A 19,113-nucleotide genomic window follows, 5' to 3' on the forward strand; every position below is an offset into this window, starting at 1 on the left:
TGCTTTGGAATACTAAGTATTCCAAAGCATTAAAAAAAAAGTGTAAAAATAAATTAATGAATTAATAAAAAGTGTTAAAAAAAATAGGTAAATAAAATAAATAAATAAAAAATGTAAAAAAAAGTGTAAAAAATTTAAATAAAAAACATGTTTATTAAATAAATATAATAAAAAAATGCGTAATGTGTGGGATCACAGAGCGGACATCCGCAGCATGTAATATGCTGCGGTTGTCCATTGTATGATCCTACATATTATGCATTTTTGTGTATGATCACAACAATGAGCTCCCTGCTGCGGCTAGGTAGCTTTGCGTATCCACTCATTGCGGCGGATTTCCCGCCAGCAGTCACAAGCGGACATACTGAGCTACCCAGCTGCAGCAGTGATCTCGCATCCGCGGTGTGAAATACTCTGCGGATGCGCTCTGTCTGACCCTTTTTGTCTATAGGAATACTATAGGGGGTGTAGTTTCCAAAATGGGGTCACTTGTGGGGGTTCTGTATGGTTCTGGCAGCTAAAACCCTTTGCAGGCATGAAGTGCAGCCTATAATCCATTCGGCCAAAATTATGCCCTGAAAGCCAAATGGCGCTCCTCTCCTTCTGGGTCCCACCACGCAGCCAAGGAACCAAATATGTCCTAAGCGGGGTATTTCCGAACACGGGAGGAGCAGCTTAATAAAATGTAGGGTGCTTTTTTTTCAATATCAGAAGCGATGTACAAAACATATGTCCCACAAATGATGCATTTGTGGAAAAAAGCAAATTTCGAATTTTTAACACTGACTTTGTAATAATTCCTGCCAAAAAACTATGGCATTAAAATACTCACTGTACCCATTAGTGAATACCTTGAGGGGTCTAGTTTTTAAAATGGGGTCATTTAGAGGGGGGGGGGGGGTTCCTATGGTCTACCACCTTTTAAATTTCTGCAAACCTTGCATAGCACATAAAAAAAGATGTTCTTTTCAAATTTTGAAAATACTGAAAATTTCAAGTGCAATTGTTAGGTTTCTATTTAATTTACAATGTTAATTAAAAAAAAAACTTTAAAAAAAAATCTGAAAGTATAAGTTTCATAAACTATTTGGTCAGAAAGTATAAATATATGCAACCTATAAGTGTTAAAATGGCAAAAAATCTTTTTTTTAAATTTAATTTCATGATTTTTTGCATTGTAAATTACTTCTATTAAAAAATCTTAATCCTTCCTGTACTTATTAGCTGCTGAATACTGCAGAGGAAATTATTTTCTTTTTGGAATGCTCTCTGATGACATCACGAGCACAGTTCTCTCTGCTGATATTATAATAATAATAACGCTTTATTTATTGTTGTCCTTAGTGGGATTTGAACCCAAGTCCCCAGCATTGCAAGGCAGCAGTGCTAACCACTGAGCCACCATGCTGCCCTTAGCATACATCTGCTATGCATGGTTGCTAAAATGGGCAGAGATGTCAGCAGAGAGCACTGTGCTCGTGATGTCATCAGTGTTCCAAAAAGAAAGGAATTTCCTCTGTAGCATCCAGCAGCTAATAAGTACTGGAAGGATTAAGATTTTTTTATAGAAGTAATTTACAAATATGTTTAACTTTCTGCCACCAGTTGATTTAAAAGAAAAAAGGTTTTCACCGGAGTACCCCTTTAAGGGGTTAAAAATATATCCAACCATAACATGAAAAGTGTGCACCATCTGACCTATTGCACACCAGATCACAACACCATTCACTCCTTAAGAAGCTTGTAAGCATTGCTGAACTTGTCAGTGTTTGGGGATCCCCTAGATAGTGCATGAAGCATTAGCCCAGTAGACATGCCATGTCTCCATCCACTCAGGGCACATGTCTCCTGATCAACCACATGGGACTGCTTATATGGAATAGATGCCCTTGGATTACTACTTGTATTGAGATACATCACAGTCATTCTCAGCCCATAAAATTTACGTAGGTCATTTTCTCGATTCGCTACTTTCTACCATTTTAAGCATTTTATACCGTCACATAATATTTTTTGACTGTTTCTACTGAATACAATGCCTTCCATTACGATTCTTCTTATATAACTTGACTTTACTCCATATCAATGGCATGAAGAGTTTCCTTCACCCTTTTTAACTCAATGTCAATTTAATAGCCAAAGGATTTTTTGTGCTTTTTATTAAAAAATAATAATTTAATAGTTTGCATTCATATTTAGAACATTTATATACAATTTTGCTTTAAAATAATTCGGCCCAAAAAGTTTGGTAAAAATAATTATAGATAAGGTGACAGTGACACGATGAACACAAAGCCGACGAATAGTTTTGGCTTTGTCTTAAGCCATATGGTCTGTGCCGTACTCTGTATGGTCCACCACAGTGACAGAGACTAGCCAGAATTTAGAAAATCAGGAAGAAAGATACAGATGGAATTCATCATAAACCGTAGGCCCAAATCATGATATCATGATAGTATGATATCCTAAATAATTAAGCGCAGAATTTGGCGCATATTTGACTTTCTGTCTGCCAATTAGGGACTGAAGTAAATTTCAGCTGTAAGCTCCACCCACTTTTTTTCAAAAAAAGTGGTGAAAAAGTGGCAAATAAAGAGGTTTCACAATTGATATTAAACATTATTGGTTTATTTGTGGCTTCTACATGGCATAAATCACAGAACAAGTTATGCCAATGTATTTCAAACACTTCTGGACATTATTCATCATGACTAAAGGCCAGAAGTAACAGAAACATGTTGGAGTAACCTGTTCTGTGTTTTATGTTGTTCAGTTTCCAGTTTATGTGTGTCTTCTGGATGGCATAAATCACAGGACAAATTATGTCAACATATTTCAAACACTTCCGGATGTCTTGTCATGAATAAAGGCCAGAAGTGAACAAAATGCGTTGCAAAAACCTGTTCTGTGTTTTTTATGCTGTTCAGTCTATTTGTGTCTTCTGGATGTCATAAATGACAGAACAGATTATGCCAACATATCTCAAACACTTCTAGACCTCAGTCATCATGACTTCATGCCAGAAGTGACCGAAACACTTTGGGGTAACCTGTTCTGCGTTTTATGTTGTTCCATTTACAGTTTATTTGAGGTTTCTGGATGGCATAAATCACAAGACAAAATAAGCCAACATATTTCAAACACTTCCAGACCTTAGTAATGTTTAAAGACCAGAAGTGACCGAAACATGTTAGAGTATCCTGCTCTGTGTTTTATGTTCTTTTAGAAAACAAAACTAAACTAAATACATTTTAAAACCTATTGTCATGCACTCCCTACTTGGTGCTGTATCATGGCTGGAGTTGATTCTACATGGTATCAAAAAAGTGACAAATGTCCTAATTGTTTGCACAATTAGAATTAACATTTTAGATTTTTAAACATATTACTATAGGGTTTAAAACACATTCTACATAGTTTTTTTTTTTCAGATGTAGGTAGATCTGGTTGGATTGTCCATCCTCTAATTGTCCAAGAAGTAGAGGAGACAATTATACTGGAAATAAGACCCCAGTGGTGAGGATTCACCAACTTCTAAAGCATCTGATACCATGAACTGCTATTCTTTTCTAGGTCCTTCAGTTCATTGTGATGCGTCTTTGTGTTTTCTTGCTTTATTGAATATTTCTTCCCAAATGGTCCTCGGTAATTTCTTGTTAGTTGTGTTGATATTTTATGCAATAGAGACTTCAGGCCTCTGGATCTCAACCTATGTCAATCAAAAAGAAATATAACATTTATTATTATATTAGAGGAGAAAAAAAACAAGAATGGTAGATAACATGCTACTGCTTTGATGCAAAATATCATTAACCCCTTAAGGACCAGGCCATTTTACACCTTAAGGACCAGAGCATTTTTTGAACATCTGACCACTGTCAGTATAAACATTAATAACTCTGGAATGCTTTTACTTATCATTCTGATTCCGAGATTGTTTTTTCATGACATATTCTACTTTAACATAGTGGTAACATTTTATGGTAACTTGCATCCTTTCTTGGTGAAAAATCCCAAAATTTGATGTAAAAATTTAACATTTTGCATTTTTCTAACTTTGAAGCTCTCTGCTTGTAAGGAAAATGGATATTCAAAATAATTTTTTTTTATTCACAAATACAATATGTCTACTTTATGTTTGCATCATAAAATTGACGTGTTTTTACTTTTGGAAGACATCAGAGGGCTTCAAAGTTCAGCAGCAATTTTCCAAATTTTCACAAAATTTTCAAACTCAATATTTTTCAGGGACCAGTTCAGATTTGAAGTGGATTTGAAGGGTCTTCATATTAGAAATACCCCATAAAAGACCCCATTATAAAAACTACACCCCCCAAAGTATTCAAAATGACATTCAGTAAGTGTGTTAACCCTTTAGGTGTTTCACAGGAATAGCAGCAAAGTGAAGGAGAAAATTCAAAATCTTCAATTTTTACACTCGCATGTTCTTGTAGACCCAATTTTTGAATTTTTGCAAGGGGTAAAAGGAGAAAATTTTTATTTGTGTTTGTAGCCCAATTTCTCTCAAAGTAAGCACATACCTCATATGTCTATGTAAAGTGTTCGGCGGGCGCAGTAGAGGGCTCAGAAGCGAAGGAGTGGCAAGGGGATTTTTTGAACGCACAGGTGTTTCCTAAATTTATTTTCCAGGAATGGATGAAGTGTACTATGGGGGGAAGAAAATTGCAATTTTAGTACTGATATGCCAATTATTTTCCCAGAATGATGACCCAGAGTACAGCCAAAAGTTAAAATGATGCCCGCCCCAAACCCTATACTCTGAATCATCATTCTAGGAAGGGGATGTGTGGGGCCGTCCCTATTCTGTTACCTCAAATGCGCAACCCGCTCAGGTGGGGAGAGAGAGCGCTGCGCATTTGAGGCAGCTGCAAACCTCCAATGCTCTTGACTCTGTATCCCATGACCCATTTTTTAGGGGGAAGAAAAAAAAAAAAGATATTGGGGTATTGGGAAAAAGGTTTTGTTTTTTGGGGGGAGGGGTTTGGTTTAAAATTTGGAAGTCAATGTACCCTGAACTGGTACATTGGAGCCGAATTCTGGGGAATGAAAATTAGGGCAAAGGATGGAAAATGTAGTACTCCATGGAAGTGTGATACTCCCTGAAGCAGCCTATGCAGAGGCCCGGATGATCGGGGCAAGTGTCACATTGGTACGTGGTGTCCTTCCGTCTCCCCTTCTTGTGAGACACTCTGCATTTCTTCTGGGTTCGTCCCATCCTTCCAGTGTTGGGGATCACATCTGGAAAGTGTTGGCCGGGGACGATCCGAGGACCTAAAGTTCCAGAGGTGCTCTGACCCGTTCTTTGGCGGTCACCATAGATGAGGGCCTTTAGAACTACCTCTTGGAACTACAGGTATGTCCCTGTGTTGCCAGCAGTATAAAAGAGTTGTACATGGCAACCTGTACCATGTAGACCGCAACCTTTTTATACCATACACGTGTTTTCCGCATGGCATTATATGGCTTGAGGACTTGATCTGAAAGATCAACTCCCCCCATATACCGATTGTAGTCCAGAATACAATCGGGCTTGAGGACTGGTCCCGCGGTACCTCGCACAGGGACAGGGGTGCTGCCATTCCCATGAATTGTGGTGAGCATAAGGACATCCCTCTTGCTCTTATACCGGACCAACAACAGGTTCTCATGGGAAAAGGCACGGGACTCACCCCGGGGGATAGGAGCATGTAGGGAATGATGGGGCAGAAGGCCTCTTTGATTCTTCCGAACTGTCCCACAAGCGACCGTGGATCTGGCGGCGAGGGATGTGAAGAGAGGGATACTAGTGTAAAAGTTGTCCACGTAAAGGTGGTAACCTTTATCTAGCAATGGGTGCAAAAGGCCCCAAACGATTTTCCCGCTAACACTCAGAGTGGGGGAACAATCTGAGGTTTCAATGCGGGAATCTCATCCCTCATACACCATAAACTTGCAAGTGTACCCGGAGGTACTCTGGCAAAGTTTATACATCTTCACGCCAAACCGCGCCCGCTTGGTAGGGATGTATTGCCGGAAGCTGAGTCTCCCCTTGAAGCTGATGAGAGACTCATCAATAGCGACCTCCCGCCCCGGGACATAGGCCTCCCAAAATCTGGCCCCGAAGTGATTGATGACCGGCCTGATTTTATACAGGCGGTCATACGCAGGATCAGTTTGGGGGGGACATGCCGCATTATCAGCATAATGCAAACATCTCGGAATGGCCTCGAACCGGGAACGTGCCATGGCCATATTGTAGAGCGGGGTCTGGTAAAAGACGTCCCCACTCCAATATTGCCTGACACTGGGTTTTTTAACTATACTCATATGCAGCACGAGGCCCCAAAAGGTCCTCATTTCGGCTGCATCGACTGGAGTCCAGCCGCCGGGTCTAGCTAAAAGTGAGCCCGGGTTAGCGGCGACGAACTGTTGGGCATACAGATTCGTCTGTGTAACCATCAAATTAACAAAGTCGTCACTGAAAAAATGACTGAAAAAGTCCTTTTCAGTGAACCCGGCGATGTTGATTTTGATTCCTGAGTCGCCAACAAACTCAGGAATCACGGGCTCGTGGTCCGCTGGCTGAGTCCAGACAAGTTCTCCGGTACGATGTACCAGTGACCTTGGCAGGGGGGCTTCACTAGTATGAGCGCCAGGGGGACTCATACTAGCATGGGACACAGGGCCAAGGACAGAGGAGGTTTGCGGCGCCGCACGGCGGCGTCTCCGTCGCCTTGGTGGCTCATCATCAGAACTAGATGATAAGGAGGACGATGAAATAAGGAAGGTGGGGTCTTCATCGTCCTCTGAGCCGCTCTCGGTGTCGGAGGCAATTATGTCATATGCCTCCTCCGCCGAAAACACTCTGCGGGCCATTTCCCTACTCTAATGGGGATGGGTGTGTGGGTGTGTGTGTGTGTGTGTGGGGGGGGGGAAACTTTATTGATGTGTGTGGTGTGTTGCGAGACTACCTCCCTAACCCGCCCTAACCCTCCCTAACCTAACCTAACTAAACTAACCCGCCCTAACAGAAAAAAATATAAAATAAAAAGGGGACTTCTAGCGCAAAAAAGCTCTGCTCCAAAAGAAAGCGTTTATCTAATCAGTGGTGTGCGCACTGATTAGCACTTGTGGCGGCAGGGAGCGCAGAAGTCAGTGGGGGGTCCAGCCACTCAGCCCAGAACAGTGGCTGGTGGCTTGTACACAGATCCCCACAAAAAAAAAAAAAAAAAACGCTTTACCCCTGAAAAAAATGCACCCACCTGAACCCCCCAGAAAACGCTAATCAGTGATAAATCACTGACAGCGGTGGGACAGGCTGCACACACAGGTACGGTCCGTCCACACAGTACACGCCTGCTACTGGTGGCACGGACCGCCTATGGGTGCAAAAAAAAAACGCCTTAACCGAAAAGGTGCCTTTACCACAAAAAAAAACGCTGATCAGTGATAAATCACTGACAGCGGTGAGGCACGCCGCACACACAAAGGTAAGGTCCGGCCACACAGTACACGCCTGCTACTGGTGACACGGACCGCCTATGGGTGCAGAAAAACGCTAGAAAACACGAAAAAAAGCACCGGCACCACAAAAAAAAAACGCTGATCAGTACTACGGGACTGATCAGCGGCAGGTGGGCTTTAACAAACGGTGGCGGACCGCTCTTTTATAACTAAGAGGGTCTGCACACACGCTTAGGTGAAAAAAAAAAAAGATCTGCGCCCAAAAAAAACGCTGGAGGCAGACCGCAGCGACCCAGCAGGGCCGGGGTCACGCAGCTAAAGGTGCTACGGACCCACGGACACCCACTGAGGTACGCTGGGGAAAAAAAAAAAATTTTTTTTTAAACCCTAACCTGTCCCTACCTAATCTAAAGCTATCCCTGGGGATTTCTGTGCCAAGGGGCCACAGAAAGGGGGCAAGGGGCACTTTTTTTTTTACTGAGGGGATGGTGGGCAGCACAGGGCTCCGTCCTGCTCGCCAGATCTCTGTGGAATGGCGGGCAGAACGAAGCAACATGCTCCTAGCCCCCACCATCCCCTCCCATTACACTGTGATTGGTGTGGCCACTTGGCCACCCAATCACAACTGTACTGAGGGGGGTGGCCACAATGCCAGTCCCCAGTACAGCACGGATGGTGATTGGTGGTGTATACTACACCACCAGTCACCATCTATATCCGGGTCACAGGGTCACACGTGACCCTGATGACCAGGAACCGCTGCAGAACGCCGGTAAGTAGTTACCGGCGTCCTGCAGCGATCGCAGGTATAGGAGGTCCTCCAGACCTCCTCCTGCACACTGCCAGGATGTCTACTGATTGAAATCAGCAGACATCCGGCTCCGATCCCCGCCCAACGAGCGGCGGGGAACGGAATCGCAGCACATCGCTCGTCTGAATTTACGAGCGATACGCTGCGATCGCCGACATGGGGGGTCATCATGACCCCCCTGGGCGATATGCCGCGATGCCTGCTGAACGATTTCAGCAGGCATCGGGCACCGTTTCCCCTACGGCTAGCGGCGGGGGGCCGGGAATGGACAGGACGTACTCCTACGTCCTCGGTCCTTAAGGACTCGGAAACGGGGGCGTCGGAGTACGTCCGTTGTCCTTAAGGGGTTAATGTTAACATTCAGAAAGGCACACATGAGAAAAACAAAGATTCACATCCACCCAAACAATAACATCTTCACTCTTAAAGGGGTACTACCGTGGAAAACTTTTTTTTTTAATCAACTGTTGCCAGAAAGTTAAACAGATTTGTAAATCACTTCTATTAAAAAATCTTAATCCTTCCAGTACTTTTTAGGGGCTGTATGCTTAAGAGAAATCCAAAAAGAAATGCATTTCCTGTGATGTCCTGACCACAGTGCTCTCTGCTGACTTCTGCTGTCCATTTTAGGAACTGTCCAGAAAAGCATATGTTTGCTATGGGGATTTTCTCCAGTTCCTAAAATGGACAGCAGAGGTCAGCAGAGAGCACTGTGGTCAGGACATCACAGGAAATGCATTTCTTTTTTGGATTTCTCTTTAGTATACAGCCACTAAAAAGTACTAGAAGGATTAAGATTTTTTAATAGAAGTGATTTACAAATCTGTTTAAAGGGGTATTCCGCCCCTAGACATTTTATCCCCTATCCAAAGGATAGGGGATAAGATGTCAGATCGCCGCGCTGCTGGGTACCCCCGCGATCCCCGCTCCGGCACCGCACTATCATTACAGCACAGAGCTAGTTCGCTCTGTGCGTAATGACGGGCGATACAGGGGACGGAGCCGCGTGACGTCATGGCGCCGCCCCTCGTGACATCACGGCCCGTCCCCTTAATGCAAGTCTATGGGAGGGGGCGTGACGACCTCCACGCCCCCTCCCATAGACTTGTATTGAAAGGGGCGGGCCGTGACATCACGAGGGGCAGATCCGTGACGTAACAATGCTCCGGCCCCTGTACCGCCCATCATTACGTGCAGAGAGAACTCGCTCTGTGCTGTAATGATAGCGCGGTGCTGCAGCGGGGATCCCAGAGGTCCCCAGCAGCGGGACCGCGCCGATCTGACATCTTATCCCCTATCCTTTGGATAGGGGATAAAATGTCTAGGGGCGGAATACCCCTTTAACTTTCTGGCACCAGTTGATTTAAAAAAAAAAAGTTTTCCACGGTAGTACCCCTTTAATCCTGAGTTATATCCTGTATTATACTCCAGAGCTGTACTCACTATTCTGCTGGTGAGGTCACTGTGTACATACATTACATTACTTATCCTGTACTGATCCTGAGTTATATCTTGTATTTTACTCCAGAGCTGTACTCACTATTCTGCTGGTGAGGTCACTGTGTACATACATTACATTACTTATCCTGTACTGATCCTGAGTTATATCCTGTATTATACTCCAGAGCTGTACTCACTATTCTGCTGGTGAGGTCACTGTGTACATACATTACATTACTTATCCTGTACTGATCCTGAGTTATATCCTGTATTATACTCCAGAGCTGTACTCACTATTCTGCTGGTGAGGTCACTGAGCACATACATTACATTACTTATCCTGTACTGATCCTGAGTTATATCCTGTATTATCCTCTAGAGCTGTACTCACTATTCTGCTGGGGGGGTCACTGTGTACATACATTACATTACTTATCTTGTACTGATCCTGAGTTATATCCTGTATTATACTCCAGAGCTGTATTCACTATTCTGCTGGTGGGGTCCCTGTGTACATAGGGACCCCCTCCCAGCAGCTATACTACAGAAAAACAGATCAGAAGTACTCATCGTTAATGGTTACTATTTGGTTAGCTCTTTGCCCTTATCAAATGGGTGGGATCCCATTTCCAAAGGTGGGGGCATGAGCACTCAAGGGATGGTAAGTACCCGGGCCCCATACAGGAGATTGCTCTATGGAAGAGCCACTCTGCAATCTTCGCCTCTCCCATAGAGCTATATAAAGGGCGGGGGGGGGTTCTGACCGAGAAGCAAATCAAAGGTCATTTGTAAGCCCAGGCACAGTTAATTCCAAAAACTCACCTTTCAATGCAAATTTTCACAAACCTTGTCCTATCATACCTATCATATAGTTGTCAGGACAATGCTAAGTTTAACAGGACCTTTGGCAAGTATGTAATAGAAGTTGATCCCATAGTAGTGCCCTAGACTAAGCACATAATGTAGTCTAGTCCCCATAGCAGTGTTCCTGATTGAACCTGCAGTATGGCACCCTTTATATTTCAATGCATTTTTGTGTCATGGCGTCATATAATACACACCGTCCTCATCAAATTCTCATTGCGGGGTTGTTTCTTCCATTGTCACGGTTAAACTCGTGTTCTATATACTCGTACTGGTTAACATTGTCCTTTTCAGTGTCCCTAAAAATGGAAAACATAAGGGGTTAACCAAGTAATGAATAATCGTAAAATCATTGTATCATTTTCTGCTATTTTCTCTTTTGTATGTATTAGTTCTTACCTGTTATTTCATATGTGTATTATTATAACCTGCCTCACAGAATAATGATACTCTTACTATATTATTACTACATCTAGTATTACTTAAGTATCATGTTTCCTCTTATGTATGTATTAGTTATTACTTTTAGTATTATATTTGTATTATTGTTGTTCTTTTTATAGTGGTATAATTTTAACTCCTTAAATTGTCAGATCCCAAAACTTTTATATGTTGTTACTGATGAAAATTAAAGACCTTTTGTAATATGGTTGTTTAAAAAAATAGGAATATTAAATACAAAAAACTCTCCTGAAAATCTTACCAATGGGGGTCTCCATACCGACTGGGACACTAACCAGTCCTGCAGCAGCATCAGGCTTGTCCATGAGTCGTGGACAAAAGATGGGTCATGGACAAGGCTGCAGGAGCAGACACACCAATCACCTCACACCACCACCCTCCCACCACACACCAATCCCCTCCCACCACCACAAGGAAATGATGCCCCCCCTCCCACCACACACCAATCACCTCCCACCACCACAAGGGAGGGACACTATTCCTTCCCTGAGAGGATTTCTAACATTGTGAGCTAATGAAAAGAGTGATTGTTATAATAAATATAGGGGATAGAGGCATAAAAATTAGATGTACATGGTCAGGATTAGGTACTGAGTAACATATTAATTCTTTTTTTTGTTTATTTTTTTTGTGGGATCTGACAGGTACAATTTAAAAGGGTACTCCGGCGCTAAGACATCTTATCCCCTATCGATAGGATAGGGCATAAGATTCCTGATCGCGGGGGTCCTGCCGCTGGGGACCCCCATGATCTAGCACGCGGCACCCATTACCATCAGTCCCCGGAGCATGTTCGCTCCGGGTCTGATGACTGGCGATCACGGGGCCGGAGCGTTGTGACGTCACGGCTCCGCCCCCGTGTGACGTCATGCTCAGCCTCCTCAATGCAAGCCCATGGAAACGGGTGTGACAGCTGTCACGCCCCCTCCCGTAGGCTTGCATTGAGGGGGTGGAGCCATGACATCACAATGCTCCGGCCCCGTGATCGCCAGTCATCATACCCGGAGCGAACATGCTCCGGAGACTGATGTTAACGCGGTGCTGCGTGCAAGATCACGGGGATCCCCAGTGGTGGGATCCCCGCAATCAGGCATCTTATCCCCTATCCTTTGGAAAGGGGATAAGATGTCTTAGCGCTGGAGTACCGCTTTAAGGACATGGGGCATAAACGTATGTCCTAGTCCTGCTTCCTTTGTATAAAGCACGTTCCGGAGCTGAGTGTGCTTCATTTCCAGTAGGTCCCGAGTATAAGTAATCAGAACCCACTGCTAATGTCTTTCTAATCACAGAGGGGTCCAATCACTTGTACCCCCACAACCTCCTGCCCGGCCCCTCCCCGTCCCTCCCCATGCACAGAGCAGCCACCTCTCCATGCACAAGGCTGTGTAGACCACCCTACTATCCTGTGGATGGGGCATAAGTTGCAACCTTTAGATGCCCCGATGAATGTTTATTGCAGCATCTAAAACGTGAATAAACGAATGCTGGCTAGCTCAGATTGCTGATCGGAACTACCGCAACAAAGTCTCAGGCTCTCGATCAGCTGAGTACGGGCTGAGGTTCCTTACATTCCTCCGGCTCATCTGATCGACGTTCCTTTATTGCAGGAAGCTTCAGCAGCCGCTAAGAATAATTATTAATAATATGTTACAGCATTGTTCAGTGTATGCAACCGAAAGACTACATATAATATTCTCCTACAGGGACTAAAAAATTGTGAATGTAAAAAAAAGTCAATAATGTAAAAAAAAGTGAATAAATGTGAATAAGCCCCTTCCCTAATTAATGTTTAAATCACCCCCTTTTCCCATTAAAAAAAAAATAATAATAATGTAAACAACAACAAAAAAAACATTAAACATATTTGATCTTTACCACGTTGTATATGTTTTATTTTGTCCAAAGTCTCCTATAGGCATCTATATAGGTCAGTGTTTCCTAACTTGGGTGCCTCCAGTTGTCACAAAACTACAACTCCCAGCATGCCTGGACAGGTCACAGCAGCTACAAGCTGTCGTATATTTCTGTCCTGGTCACAGTGGGATTCTCCCTTAACCCCTTAAGGACCAGGGGTTTTTCCGTTTTTGCATTTTCGTTTTTTGCTCCTTGCCTTTAAAAAATCAAAACTCTTTCAATTTTGCACCTAAAAATCCATATGAGGGCTTATTTTTTGCGCCACCAATTGTACTTTGTAATGACGTCAGTCATTTTGCCCGAAAATCTACGGTGAAACGGAAAAAAAAATCATTGTGCGTCAAAATTGAAAAAAAAAAACGCAGTTTTGTAACTTTTGGGGGCTTCCGTTTCTACGTATTACATTCTTCGGTAAAAATGACATCTTATCTTTATTCTGTAGGTCCATACGATTAAAATGATCCCCTACTTATATAGGTTTGATTTTGTCGGACTTCTGGAAAAAATCATAAATACATGCAGGAAAATTAATACGTTTAAAATTGTCATCTTCTGACCCCTATAACTTTTTTTTTTTTTTTTCCGTGTATGGGGCGGTATGGGGGCTCATTTTTTGCGCCGTCATCTGAAGTTTTTAACGGTACCATTTTTGTATTGATAGGACTTATTGATCGCTTTTTATTCATTTTTAAATGATATAAAAAGTGACCAAAAATGCACTATTTTGGACTTTTGAATTTTTTTGCGCGTACGCCATTGACTGTGCGGTTTAATTAATGATATATTTTTATAATTTGGACATTCCGCACGCGGTGATATCATATATGTTTATTTTTATTTTTATTTACACTGTTTTTTTTAATGGGAAAAGGGGGGTGATTCAAACTTTTAATAGGGGAGGGGTTAAATGATCTTTATTCACTTTTTTTTTCCACTTTTTTTTTGCAGTGTTATAGGTCCCATAGGGACCTATAACACTGCACACACTGATCATTGTTATCCCATAGGGACCTATAACACTGCACACACTGATCTCTTATACTGATCATTATTATCCCATAGGGACCTATAACACTGCACACACTGATCTCTTATACTGATCACTGGTTTCTCATAGGAAACCAGTGATCGATGATTCTGCCGCATGACTGCTCATTCCTGGATCTAAGGCACTGAGCAGTCATTCGGCGATCGGACAGCGAGGAGGCAGGTAGGGGCCCTCCCGCTTTCCTGTAAGCCGTTTGGGATGCGGCGATTTTGCCGCAGCTATCCCGAACAGCCCACTGAGTTAACCGGCAGCTTTTACTTTCACTTTTAGCCGCGCGGCTCAGCTCTGAGCGCGCGGCTGAAGGGTTAATAGCGCGCGGCGCCGCGATCGGCGCTGCGTGCTATTAGCGGCGGGTCCCAGCTTCACTATGACGCCGGGCCCGCCGTGATATGATGCGGGGTTACCGTGTAACCCCGCGTTATATCACGGGAGCAGGACCAAGGACGTACTGGTACGTCCTTGGTCCTTAAGGAGTTAAAGAAGTTGTTAGGGAGAATAACTCTGTATTGTGATGCCATATGGAGGCACCATTAAAGGATAAGTATCATGAAGAAAAACTTATACCCTATCCGAAGAATAGGGGATAAGTTTTAGATCACGGAGGGTTCGAGCACTGCCAACCCCCCACGCCACGCCCTTTATATAGCTCTATGGGAGAGCCAAAGATTGCTGACTGCTTCCTATAGGGTATAAGTTTTTTTTTCATGATACTTATCCTTTAAGAAACATGTTAAGTACCTTAGTAGAATGGATAGTCAGGGACTCCTTCTATCTCTATACAGACTACTATAAACACCGGGGAAGGTTTTAACCCTTTGTCATTCACATCTGAAGCTATTTCTATGTGATTTAATAGTTCTGTAACCTAAAGGTGTTTTCGGGGGTTGGTAGAATAGACTAGACAGTTTACCAAGGATGTGAGACAATAGCTGAGACGTTTCTATGATCATGGTTTCTGCTCCCTTGACCTCCCATCAGTGATGGACTGACAGGTCGGGGACACAGGCACTGCCCGAGGGCCCGGCCTGAGGGGGGCCCGCCACTTCCTGCAACCCAATCGGTGATGTCAGCCAATATCTATGGGTCCCAGCTGCTCATACAAACAGGGACCCACTGTGTATGAAGCACACTGAGCTTCTGAGCGTGCTTCATATAACACTCCTCATTGGTTAAGGATGCTGAGCTATCTGGCGCCAATGTGCATGGGGGGCCCATGATTCTCTATTGCCCGGGGGCCCCACGAGTTGTCAGTCTACCCCTACCTCCCGTTTCTTAGATAAGTAAGGTATTCCTTAGCAGATCTCACCGATTTGTCGTCTTCTTTTTTCTACATAAGAGGAATCCCACAGTGGCAACAATAATTACGAGGACACCAATGGCCGCTCCGATGCCTCCATAAAGTCCTGATTTTAGTATTTTTCCCATGCACCTAGAGCCTGTGTACATGTAGAGATCTGTCCTTGGACAACTGTATGGAGACAAATAGGACATTTAAGCAATTGTATCTTGAACATGATTGGAAAAAAAATTGCCAGTTCTTGAGTTCCAGTCTGGTCAGTAAAGTTGTATGATCTTCCTCTAGGCTTTGTCTCTAGGTACAACCTTGTATAATCTGTGTTCACAACTTTTGATGCCCTCCCGCCAGCTAAGTGAGGTTCTCAAAATTTTGCAATTCAATAAAAGTTGAAGAGCCTACCATGAATTTTTCCTCACTTAGGGTATTTTCTGCCTTTGGATGTTGTTTTTATATCTTCTTAAGGCCTATTGCAGTGGCGGGCAGGGGGATTGTATGATGGGGGGGGGGGGGGCTCTCTCTGGTAAGGCTTCCACCATCATTATTGGAAAAATAAAGTGGTTTTCTCATCTAAATGGAGCCACCATGTTGATCAGCTCATTCTTGGGAAAACCCCAAACCATACAGGCCTTTCCCCTGCAGTGGCCATTATAGAGTAACTTTTGAGGTCATTGTCAAAGAAGCCCCTAGATTTTAAACATTTTACCCTCTCCTAAGAGGATCTGTTTTTCACTACTAATTCCTACCAGGTTGCTAGCGCTGAGAGTGGTCCTGGCAGAGGCGGTGGCTGGCCCAGCCAACCAAGACACAACATTGCAAATCCTCAAGCAGTCAGGCAGAATCCAGTCTGGGCGGAGGTCTAGGTTTGGGGGTTGATGAATTGAGTTGCTATAAACATGGTCAGATAGTGTAAGGATATGTTCACGAAGTGCCTGTTTGACATATGTGCCAAACATATGCACAGGGTCCCATTTATACTACCTTTGTTGGGCTGGTATACGTCAGTATATATATTATTTAATTTTTTTATACTGTCTTTTATTTTAACAAATGGTGAGGGTCTCAGTACATCATGGACCTTCATCAATTGCAATAACTAATATGTCTTGATGACATAATAGTAATCAAGCAGAATCTGTGGCAGGTCTTGCAACCCCCAGAAAACAAATGATTTTGCTGGGGCAAACCTTATCTGGACAGACATTTCCCCTACAGCAGCTGCCTCAGGAGAAATGTAGGCATTACAGTGAAATCTCCCTTAGTGGACACCTCCCAATAGGGGACAACCAGGCTTATGTGCCGGCCCTACCTTGTACACAGGGCTGCCGTCAGGGGGTACAGCCAATACCCCAATAAAGGGCCCAAGCCCACGCTGCACCCCCTGCAGAAGCCCCAGCACAGAAGCAGAAGACTGATGTTTAAACATTGGTCTAATACTTCTGTATGTCCCATGGCCACATCATCCCCCTCCTTCCCTGATCCCTCCCTGCCACTTTATTCCCCTGGGCCAAACAACACCCCCCCCCCTTTATTACCCCCTGTGCCACATTATTTGCTCTTGATTCCCCCCCCCCCTCCCGTGATATTTAATTCCCCCTTTATTGCCCTCTTTGCAAATTCATCACCCCCTCTTTACCACCCCCTGTGCCATTTCTTTCCCCTCTATCCCCCTGTGCCACTTCATAAAGAGGAGGGTGATGAATTTACACAGAGGGGAAATGATGCGGCACAGGGGGTAAGTGGGGGGAATAATTTGGCACAGGGCACAGGGGGAATAAGGTGGCACAGGGCATAAAAGGGGGAATTAAATGATACGGGGAGGGATAAGGGGAGATTAAACAACACTGGGAGATTGTACTGTAATATGTCTTTTTATCATGTTTTATAGGTAATTACACTCTGGAGTGAGTACAGGACGGTATTCAGACATTTAGGAAGAATTTTGAGCCTATTTCCCAATAAGGAACATCTCTCAATAGCGGACACTTTTTTATTCCCAGTGATTGTCCGCCATTGGTAGATTCTACTGTACTAGGTAGCCACTGAGATGAGAAGCTCCTATAGACTTCCCCTACAACGTTCATAACCTAGTAGACTATATGGACTGTATGCTATATGGCCTATAAGCACTGGCCTTATCTAAGATTCAGGTGAGTAACTTGACTAAATACTGACAAAGACCTTTTTAGGAGATCTCACAAATCTACAATGTCTCCTACACACTTACAAGCACTGTGGACCTGTTGTCTGTATCACACATTGACCACCGTTACAGTCTACGTATTTTGTAGATAATGTATCACAATGCGAAATGCAGGCCAGACCTTCAGGTGTAACTATTTGAGTGTAAAAATCTTTAATATCATCACCAAGTTTTCGGTCACAAAAATCTGTTGAGACAAATAACAATTAAAATGTTTAGATCACATCACAAAAGAGCCAGAAAAAGTCCAAAGTCACAGGCGTTGTACCCTTACCAGTATTTGGTATTTCCACTTCTGTAACATTTCCATACTGTGAATCAAAACAAAAACTACTACCTGTGGGAACAAACACAAAAAGAGATGAATTAGTAAGCGGTGGGGTTCTATTTCCAGAACAAATAGCTGACGTCAGATGCCAGTGACTCTGGTCTTCATAGTTGGAGCTGATATTTTCTGACATCTGTATCCACCATTCGGAGTCACTCATTGAAAATGGATTTACACATAAAAATAAATTCTACATGTAAACTTTCTGTCGTTTTTGCTTTATTATTTGAAAAAGTTTCAAAATTGAATCTATTAGAATCTAAATATGTACAACTTTTTGCACAAATTGACAGCAAAGAGGTGCTCCACCAACATTTCAGATTTAAAACTCTTAACCACTTAAGGACTCAGCCCATTTGGGTCTTTACAGTGAGGCTTTCATTAACTAAACTATCCCTAATCCCCCTCCCCATCTGTCCCTGACACCAACCACCTCTATCCCTTTATTAATATGTAAGGAAATCCCCGTTAAAATACCTTGTTTATTCCGTCTTCGGTAGCTCAGTGTTGAGCTCTCTTCGCAGGGCAGGAAGGGGGCGTGGCCCGGCAGGCGCAACGTCATCTGAAGCCTGGCCGGGGCTCGTTTCCGCCCATCTTCCAGTATGCTGCACTCCCTCTCGGGAGCGTGCATAGAGGCATAGATCAGGGCAGGGATGGCAGCCTCTCAGTCCCCTCCTCTCTGTTTCGCTATACACGTGCCATACAGAGAGGAGGAACGTCGGAGGACTGTCGTCTCCCTCTTTGTCTCCAGCATGACAGATAGACTGCAGCACGCATGCTGCAGTGAGAAGAGGCATATGAAGGGTGGAGGGGATATTCAAATTTCGCCGCTGTGCTCGCTCTCTGCCTGTTTCATATACAGGCAGAGAACGAGCTGTGAACGAGCATTTCGGACCACGCTGGACCACGCTGCCCAGCCAGCAGTGGTCCGAACGTGCCCAACGTAAGGGAGGGGGGGGGGGGGGAAGGATTCCTGAGCCATATAGGGTGACACCTAGTGGCCATGTTTTCTAATGTGAAAAAAACAATAAAAATTATATTTGTATTTTAATTAACATATATTAGAAATATATTTATTTTTGCATAATCTTTTTAATAAAAAAAACATTAACTTTAAGGCGAGTACCCATTTATGGACTAAGACAATTTTTATTTTTACGTTTTCGTTTTTCCCTCCTCGCCTTCTAAAAATCATAACTCTTTTATTTTTCACCACAGACTTGTAAGAGGGCTTGCTTTTTGCGCGACCAGTTGTCCTTTGTAATGACATCATTCACTTTACCAT

The 19,113-nt window shown here is 43.5% G+C and overlaps 1 protein-coding gene across 1 annotated transcript in view; it reads right to left on the reverse strand.

Annotated features, from left to right (window-relative positions):
- Positions 1 to 2,160: 2,160 nt before the first annotated feature.
- The window catches only part of LOC130367654 (mucin-3B-like), a 59,766-nt gene continuing 42,813 nt past the window's right edge, over positions 2,161 to 19,113 (reverse strand). Inside the window, exons 7-11 of the mRNA XM_056570210.1 lie at positions 17,775 to 17,837; positions 17,525 to 17,687; positions 15,310 to 15,471; positions 10,777 to 10,878; positions 2,161 to 3,709 (exon numbers count right to left, since the gene is read on the reverse strand). Of these exons, the coding sequence (XP_056426185.1) occupies positions 10,785 to 10,878; positions 15,310 to 15,471; positions 17,525 to 17,687; positions 17,775 to 17,837 (482 nt within the window). The 3' untranslated portion in view covers positions 2,161 to 3,709; positions 10,777 to 10,784. The remainder of the gene's footprint in view (positions 3,710 to 10,776; positions 10,879 to 15,309; positions 15,472 to 17,524; positions 17,688 to 17,774; positions 17,838 to 19,113) is intronic.

This window comes from Hyla sarda, chromosome 4 (genome assembly GCF_029499605.1).
Source record: "Hyla sarda isolate aHylSar1 chromosome 4, aHylSar1.hap1, whole genome shotgun sequence".
NCBI classification, from domain to species: domain Eukaryota; kingdom Metazoa; phylum Chordata; class Amphibia; order Anura; family Hylidae; genus Hyla; species Hyla sarda.